Here is a 9902-nt window from a genome sequence, read left to right as displayed (position 1 = left end):
AAGGCTACGGGTGAAGCGGTAGTTTGAGGAGAGTCGCTCAATGGTTCATATGATGAATCGGTCCTCTTCAGTGGGACTGGAGGTGCTACGGTATACCACACCGAAAAGGAGAGAATCTGACCCGCGCAGCGGGGTTTGGATATGCGGAACATCGCAATAAGGTGCGAGAGTTGTATCGAAGAGGACAATCGGTATTGGTAAGGCTGCATTTCAGTATAGACCACCCTCAACAGGCGTCCCTCGTTTTGAGTCAGCTCGTAAAAAATAGGGTAGCCGTTTATCGAGATCTCCGCGTCAGAGATATCTGGTGTTAGTTAGGTCTCTGTAGGTGCGATTATAGACGGTTGTTCAAGGCAAGCTGACATTTTACTATGGCCGAGTTTGTTGAGAAGGCTGTGACAGCTTGAGGACAAGCATTTCATCACTGTATGTCTTGCCTTCGAGGATGAGGATCCGAAAGATAGGTGACCAGCAGACTCTGGGGAGGTTGGCAGACACCGGGATGTTTAGCAAACTCCAGGGAGGTTAGCAGATGAGGTGTGTGGTGTTCCGGCTACCCAATAAGTTAGTTTACTAGGAGTGTGTGGCAAAGAAACAAAAATAATAGCGCTAGGTTAGGTATACAAAAATAAAGAGGTCAAATGGAACAGACTAACGATTGCTCTCTTTGAAATAGTTCGTTGTTGGCCCAGGTCAGCGAATAAACAATAATCCACTTGTGTTGGCCCAGAGGTCCTCTTCTGAACAGTCCCCATATATAATAGATTCCGAAGATGGTCTGAAATGTTTTGGTACCCGAGTTAGTACATGAGACTCGCGAATGACCGCTACAAGCGCGAGCGAAAACAGAGGAGAGAGTTGAAGCACGTGACCACGCTTGTATTCTGTGAAATCGTAGAAGTGTGCGTTTTTGTAGTTTTTCGTATTTAAACAAAAAACGAATATGCGATTATGATGAAATACGTAGTGTTATGATGGAAGTAAAATAAAGGCACAAAACGCCACAGGTGAATCCCAACGTACGTAAAATTTCCGGTACGCGAACGTGCGTCTACCACTGCTAGTCGTATCATTTATTCATAAAGAACGTGGTCACAAATATAAAAGGTGACTGCAAACGACGAATGCGAAGTGGTAACAGGAGAATAGGGGAGAAAAGAGAGAACCTCCTCATTCGAATTCATTCCAACAACACTCCCAGTCAAATGAGGTGAATCCCAACGAATGTAAAAAATTTGCTATGGAAACACGCATCTAAAGACCAACAACCAAAGAAAGGACAAACACCGTTGGGTGCTCTTCAGGGCGCGGTAGGCCCTAGCACAGTCAAGACTCGCACATCAGGCACAGTGTCCGTCATACTGGTCTGGTGTGAGATTAAATGGCAACAATGTCCATTCAGCGCCATGTGCCACGCATAAAAGTGCCATAAGTACGGAGAGAACTCACAATATCAAGAAAACACAAATCACTGACCGTGGCCTTAGGAGTTCTCAGTCCAATAACAGCTGCTGCAACTACTGCTACTACTACTACTGCATCGTAATCTGACTGAGGACCTACCGAAACTATTTGAATGCATCAAGGTCATTTCCCGTTCGACCTTGAAGATCTTTCAGGCTCACGTCTGTGTTACCGCGCGAATGATTGACACTTGGCAGCTGTTTGCATTATGTAAGTAACCTGTGCAGTATTTAAGAGCTATGAAAAGACGGCGAGGCTGGGCAATGATTTTTTAAATAAATTTTCCCACGGAGACGGAGTTTTAACGCTCGAAATAATCTTATATTTTAGGGTGGTCCGGTTTCAAACTGAAGACAGAAATAGAAAAGCATATATCATTCATAATCAGGCAGAGGGTGACGGAACTCTCTGTTCACTATCTATTCTATACCTTAAAAGTGTCTTTTATCCATGGTGTTACGGTTCGAATGGCAGTTTCATATACCCAGCAGCACGAGACGCTCGATCAATATGAGTTCTCTCAAAGAATCAGACGGCACCTGGCTGTCTCAATTTAGACGAAAAAGAGAAGAATTAAAGGAACAGGCGTCGCCGGCATCGAATCGACCTTTGAAGATGTGTAGTTATGCAATTAGCCCTTCTCTTTCTTCTCCCTAAATTTCTCATCTGTTGACGCTTCACTTATATCGATCCGAGGTTTAATCATCCATTTCGTATACTTCATGAGTGTGAGTTGCTCGAATCAATTGTTTTCCCGGATCACAGCGGCATTCTCGGGGGTGAAATAATCATGCAGGTCGAAAGAGTGTATTAAGTGATGATGGCTTCCAACCGCAGCAAATGTGCGGTGCATGTCTCCCTGGGTACCCTAGCAGTGAATAGAACAACAGGTCTTGCGCTGAAAACAACCGCATAAAACCCCATAATCAATTGTCCATTATATTTTCGTGGATTTGTTTTATGGTTGTATTTATGTTGGGTAACCTATGTGTCTATACTCTTTTCATCAATCACAAGGATAACTTTAAGCCCAATCGCCTGTGAACGTATGAAAATCTAAAGCAATTTTTAATTCACATTTGCAGTTAGCTATGTCTACCGTTTATAAACATTATTTTCTACATAAATCTGGACTCATCTGCTAAAAATCTGACCGGGTATACCAAAAGTTATGCTGCAGATTCCTTCAAACTTAAATGGCGTAGCACGACTTAGCCAGTATCTATCAATATGACATCGGCGTGAGTATTAGCAAATTTTTCTTAAGGATGGAAACAGGTCGACAGTTTTTGAGCCTGGTGTAGCAGTACTTGTCATTCTGTGGTAGTGGACCTAATAGTCACACCTTGTAGACATATAAGAACATACCTCCCATTTTCGCAGATGTTGCCTCGTTTCCTCTCCAAATTGAATACAACACAGATCATACTCACGCGCTCGTAATAAATGAAGAAAAACGCGTAAGGGAACTTGCCAAATAAATTGGAGGTAAAGAACGGTTGCTACAGAATTAAAAAAGACTGTAGTTACTTTCGTTAGTTTCCTTGTTTATGAGCCTCTGTAAACCAGCTGGTAAAATATCCCTCGATTTCTTAATGCCAGATTTGTTTGTAATTCATATGAAAACATTGGACAAACTCTGGGTCGCATCTTTGCTTCTTGATTTATTTGGTTTACTGTGGCACTCAAATGGCATTTCAGCCGTTGTGAAATCGTGTTTGCGATTTGGCTGGTCCAAACCTCTCGAGTGGCACACCAGCTAGTTTATTGAGAAGCCGTAGCTGGTGATTTTTATGCTGTGGTGAAAATTAATGCAAATTAGGCCTCTATCGGAGAACGACCCAAAATATAAAACGAAAGTTTTATATATTGTTTTATAAGGTTTTATTTAAAGCCTTGCATTGAAAAAGGAGGGCAGAGTTGGTAATCGTTGGAGGTGGCCTGCTACTGGACGATCGTGAGCATTCTGAGGTGCCTACACTTCAAACAATTTAAGAAAACAACATCGAAGTAAACTGAACGGCACAAGCACTACAGACATCGATTAGCCGCCATTTTGTAATATCTCCCTTCAAGCTTATGAGGCGTCCTGAGGATCCCATCTGAAAAGACGAACACTTCAAAAACACTCACTTTTTGCAATATATTTCATACTATTCTTCTTAGTCATACATTGCCCATCTTATGGATCGCTCCATTCTAAAGTGAGCGCGAAAAACAATACTCATATCGGTGGACGACATTTTAACATGCATACGACCAAATGCCTGTCTACTAATTTTCTTGTTACGAGTTTGTTGGTCTCATACGACACCAGCTACACTTCTAAGGCATTGATCCTCAGAAATCTGAAGACGCCTTACATCATATTTTCGAAGAAGTCTTTCAGCCATACAAGAATAAAACCGTCACTGTCTTCTAGCACTACAGGCTCCAGAAAAAACCGACCTGCCACAAGTAACACAAACCGCCAAAAATGATTTGCGTCTTTGGGATACGTGTACTGGGCTGATAAGACATTCCAACACATGTGTTACATGGGCCGAGGCGCGGAGAATTATTCAAAACTCCAAGCAAGCGAAGAGCATGCGCAAAGTCTGCTCTTTCTGAACTATGACTTTGAACACTGATATTGCAATATACCTGCTTAATATGGCATTTATTTAGCGTATATTGCGGTTGGCCTTTGGCTTCAGAGATGAATACTATGTCTGAATAATCCGAATCTATAGATTTCTTATCAAAAACGACATAAAATGCGGAGTTTTAGGGTTTCACATTATCTGAGTTATTAGTTCGTCAGCGGCAAATTCGAACAAGAATGCAGAAAGTAAATATCCTCAATGGAAGCTATTTTTAGTAGGAAAGCTTATATAGAGCTAACAGTAGTCGGAAGTATGTGAATACATGTTTGAAAACATGTGTACAAATTTCTGGGGGTACCTCGTTGGGCAGCTATGTTTGAGAGCGGTGACTGATGGACAGAATTGAACAAACCCTTGAATTTAGGAAACATTAACTTTGCGGGCTGCCTGCATATATGACGTCGCCCTAACTCATGAGGAAGTGTGATGATGCCGTCGATACAGCCTCTGAACGGTTATATCCACCTTGACATACAAGGATAAAAATTGTGCTTTCCGCCGCAGGACGACAAAAAACACATAACGCAAGAACTCAGGGCCATACTGTTTTCTGACTTTTCAGCATAGACTGGCTTCGCTTTCAAGATGGATTCCACCGAAAACCCAAAGAACTCACACTGCGAGCGATTTATAGGTAGCTCTTTGGAAGAATGAAATTCACCCAGTGAATGAAGTTTTCGTTCAAAACGTTGCTGTTAAGTGGACGCGTATGACCATATGATGTGTATCTTTGATTAACAGTTGGTTGGCGCCATATCCCAACTGCGTACGGCTCGATCAACTGCCAATCAACCGCTCGTAAATGAACAGCTAAGTACTCAAGCTTTTAACCGGGAAGTTGCAGTTTTGAGACTCTTCAGAGTTTTGTGAGTCTGTCACCGCTGATGGTTCCAAATAAGGATGAGACAGCCATGCACTTCCTATAGGCTTTTCATTACAGACTGACTCTACTTATGGGGTAAAATCTTCAATACAAACATACCGTTATTGTAGAACGATCATGAAAACTGACAGAGGGGTAAATAGTTCAGACGAAAACACACAGCATTTAAGTCCGCCACACAAGACAAAGTTTTAAGTTGTTCACTAGCCGCCATGACTGAGCCCAATACACATATTCGCAAACTGGATACAGAAAAATGCCAACGTTTGTGTTCCTAAAAGAGATTTGGTGGTCTCAAAGAGGCAAAAATGAATAACAGTTATCATTGTCATTGACAGTATGATATCAGTGTCCAACACTGATGCGCCACCCTTGTACAACCATGATTTATTTGAAAGTCTTATTGTAAACAAAAAAATAAAGATGATCAAGGAAGGGTCTTGTTGCTGGCTTACTGCAGTTATTTCAAGGTTCCCACACCTGCAGACACTCAGACAGTCTGTATAGAAGCTGACAACAAGAACATCACTGACATATATTGGTTGCCATAACTTGCACTTTCACCAACCAGACGCAGTAAGAATCATGCTTTCCCCATTTCAGAAGACACCTAGCACCGATAGCACCCAAACATATTGTTATCTTGATACTAGTCTTCCAGGTGAGGGGTTGATTACCTCTTCGATCCCGCCATTCTAATTTGAGCGTGGAAAACAGCTCTATCTCCGACAAACGATGGTTAGGCACACGCAACACATCCCAAATAACGCTGCTTCTGGTACTGGATACGTTCTTCAATGGAAATACTCGTTGCACAACCGAAAACGCACTTTTAAACTGCCTGGTTACGGATTCGCTGACACCAAACCACACGAGCTATAGTTGTGAGACAACGACTGTCGAACATTTGAAGACGTCCCAGTTTCGCTGCTCAAGCAAGTCAAGTTTTACGGCCATACAACAAAACAGCCCCACCGTAGACTGATACACAAATCGCTTGAGATTCAGGGATATGCCACTGACCACTGGTGTCTTAACTTGGCAACAGCGACTCGGGTATTGTAGATTCCTGTTTTGGCCTCATCTGCTACTCTACAACCATAACTAATACAACTTTCAAGATACGTAAGACGCTCCACAACTTTGAGTGCCCCTCCCTGGATTGTAAGAAGTTGTGTTTAGTGACTGCACGTTTGGAAGCACGCCTTCTGAATGCAGAATGCATACCAAAGAACGGAATGACTCTTTTCCGTTCATCCAAAAATACCTATGCCTCCTGTTCTTCGAAAATGAGAACGATGGCCTCTGCATACTCTGACTGACAAGGTTTTCGTCACCGGCTATTTGAGAACCGGGGCTTTGGAGACCTTACAGCGCTTGTCTCATGGTTTCAACAATCATGTATTTAAATATAAGTGGAGAAAGTTGACATCCCTGACGGACAGCGCTTTGTATACGTAAGCTCTTGTGGAGCTTGGTGTATACTCTTGCACGTTCGAGGGTTTAAGAATAAAAGAAAAGCCTACAAAAGCCTACCAGTTTCACCTGCAGTATAATTTTACCCGAATTGCTGGTCAGATTGCCCCATAAAAACGGTTGAACAAGAGTGTGCGCACACGAAAGCCGCAGCTTATAAACCTATGCCAAATTTTTACTCGTTTGATTCGCACCCAAGATCCGAAATTCAGTACCTCCATACTTTTGCCTACTGAGGTACTCGGGTAACTATGATGTTCAAATAATGCAGAAATGATCACTCATTTGTCCGCTGGGCGGGATAATTTGATTGCAAAAGCTTCCTCACCGATCGAGGAATAACTTTGGTGCGTTTTTAGAGCGCTTGAGAATGGATCGTTGGTTGTGCACAACCACGTTAAAAGAACCGCTTCCAAACTAATAAAATTTATGCGAAAAGAAGCAATACCTAAAGAACGTGCCGTATAAATTACCAAGAACTAATGCATCAGCTGGCCCCTTCTGTATTAGTTTTTGTCAAAGTGGCAGAGAACTGACTGCAATAAAATTTCCCTATTCTTTATACCTGTCCCTATTAGCTAAGAGTGGGGTTGGATTAAACAACACAAACTGTTTTCGTATTTTCTGTTGTTACACACATTGTTGGCATAGCCGAAAATATAATGCGAAGTAATGAGTTTCTTAGCTGGATAATCATTACAGCTCCTCGTTCTCTTACAGTGGCTACATTATGTTCGATCACGGAATCTTCCAAAGTCGTCGTACTCACGAGGGAAAATATTACTTCATTTCGCCATCGAAATCCACTATTTATGCTCCTTTTTTCAGTAGACTGGTAAGCGTTTGTGTGCTATTCATTGATTCCAACTAGTTCATTGACATGAGGATTATTCTAAGATCCACACTGATTGGTAAAAAAAACATTTAACTATCTGCTTTCCAAGCACCATGCTTCTTAAGCTTTAGAGCACGTAGAACCTTGATGTTGGACCGATGAATGGAGATTTTCTGTCATGGTAAGGTCACAAAATGTAAATTCACTCGAGCTACCAAAGTCAAGTGCACGATCATCATCACCGTCAGCAGCAGCACAGACATCAACGACAGCACATCAAATTTCAACACTGGTGCTTTGCTACAATGAGTGCTTACTCATGTTACAGCAATTTTCTTCTGAAGAAAGGAGCTTCGGCTGCGATAATGCTCCATCGAGCTAGAATAGTTCCCAATTTATCAATCACTGGACTTTACTACGTTGTTATGTATACAGCGTACACAAAGGGTATCAGTAAGGGTATCAACATTTGGAGCAGTCCCTCAAACCCAGCGGCCTACATGATATTTTCAAACAGATCGCATGTACTTAGGCTTCAGTCTGTTTGCATTAGTCAGAAGTTTAAGGTAAACATGATCACAGAAAACCAACATGATAGCATCGGTGAATAAATGGCCAGTCGTGTGCGATGGTTGAGTTATGTTCTATGATATAACAAGTAGGTATCTAAAAGAGCAACTACTGTGTACATAATCCAGATTATCTCCAATTTACCGATCAAGGCTTCAGTGAATGCAGGCAGTCCGCGGTCTTTACTTTCAAGAATATTTTGGATGGCTATTCTCATTCACACAGATTATGTCTTTGTGTGATACTTTGCAGTTTGCCAGGGTGGTTGTTCGTTCAACAAGTAGCGTTTCATAAAACTCGAATTACAGTTTGGAAGGCTCCAGAACATCCTGCGTTCTGCCTTGTGTGGCAGAGCAACAGCAGTTAGGCTGGTAAATTTCATCAGCGACAATTAGTCATGTCCTGGGGTTTCAGCCTACAACCGGAGTGTGTGAGGCTCGATGGGGACTTGATGACCTTGATGGGGCGTACATTTGGTCAGCTGCAAAAGTTGACCACAAGAATACTGGCCAGCCAAACGCTTACTTTTGACTCTTTTATGTCATATTTTTCGAAGCTGTTGAAAGATTTGTGTGAAAACTCATCGGATGTCTCACCACACGAGTTCATGGGTCCGAATCAGCCAACTAGAATTTTCACCAGAACAAATTCACGCAAAACAAGAACGACAACAAAATTACGGAAGCATTATTATGCACAGTCAAAACCACAGAATACTGGCTTTTGCTGAAGTGTCAACGATCAAGTCGAAGTAAGCAATGGCAGATGGACAACAACTGCTGACTCGAAGTATCTGTATACTGTTATCATCATGATCATGATCATCATGATCATCATGATCATCGACAGCATGCCATCTGGGTTCAGCGCCGGTGGTTTGTTGCAGTGCTATTTTCCTAAATGTACTTTAAATCGTTGTCTGATGAAAGCACTAAAACGTCTGGAATCTTTCTGTAATTTCTCGATATCTTTTCCTAACGAATCTGGACATGCTGCTTCCACTAGTTTATTACATAAGGCGCGGTAAAAATTTGACACTAGATATGGGTGAAAAACTGTTTTTTAACGCTAATTCTCGTAAATTTTGTCTTGAAAGTGCAACGCTGTTTCAGCCATATGCAACTTCAAGTCATTTTTAACTGCAGGCTAACCAATTTACATGTTTATTCATTGTATTGTTAAGGAACTAGGATTGCATACAAACCTTACTCAGAACAGTTAGTACAGCTCCAGCCGATCAGCGGCGCCAGGCCGTGTCAACGTTGCTCAGTCAGTGGGGTTTCGGCACAAATTGATTGTTTTATCTAGGGGACAAAATGTGTCAGTCTACCCCCACCTTCAATTCATTTATGATGAAAACGTTTTCACTGACAAACAAACACCAAATTATCATTCTTTTATCTAACGCAGGTGTACACATTGTATCGATATGTGGCCGGAGTACGAACTGGCCGCAGAAGAATTGGCCAAACATAGTCCCCCGATACCACTGGCTAAAGTGAATGGGATGACAGAGGAAAGTTTGGTGAAAGATTTCAATGTCAACTCCTATCCCTCCATATTCCTCATGTCCAGGGAAATTGTTCATCGGAAATTGGCGCACCTCGACCAAGTAATACGACCCACACTAAGTGCAATATCCTTAAAGGGAGACAGTCCTAAGGAAAAGCTACTCCTTGGAAGAGTTAGAAGCAATGTTCCTTGTCAGCTGCTGCCCCCTAGTCTCCGGCAACCTGAAGTTTTACTTGAACGTAAATTGAGGGAAATTTGACTAATACACTTATCTACATACCAGTTTGGCTTTTGACGGGAAACTCATCTGGAACCCAGATGATATTCTTCCTACGTCTATACGATATACTGCTTCTTCTCAAATATTGCACCAAATAAAACATGAGGTGGTTTGGTGCAGCATATTTAGTTGGAGAAGAACGAACGATTCAAGCGGGCTTCAGATGCGTCGCCCCTCAAAGCCAAATTGATACGCATGTAAGTGCATTAGTCGAAGTCTTTCTACCTGTCTTACACT

The 9902-nt window shown here is 42.0% G+C and overlaps 1 protein-coding gene across 1 annotated transcript in view; it reads left to right on the top strand.

Moving 5' to 3' along the window:
- Positions 1-1620: 1620 nt before the first annotated feature.
- Positions 1621-9902, top strand: part of T265_04756 (hypothetical protein) — a gene marked incomplete at both ends in the record, with an annotated part of 30812 nt that continues 22530 nt past the window's right edge. The window contains one exon of the mRNA XM_009169569.1: positions 1621-1674. Within this exon, the coding sequence (XP_009167833.1) occupies positions 1644-1674 (31 nt within the window). The remainder of the gene's footprint in view (positions 1675-9902) is intronic.

The sequence above is a fragment of the Opisthorchis viverrini genome, assembly GCF_000715545.1.
Source record: "Opisthorchis viverrini unplaced genomic scaffold opera_v5_79, whole genome shotgun sequence".
Lineage (NCBI taxonomy): Eukaryota > Metazoa > Platyhelminthes > Trematoda > Opisthorchiida > Opisthorchiidae > Opisthorchis > Opisthorchis viverrini.
This window is presented reverse-complemented; position numbering and strand designations above follow the sequence as displayed.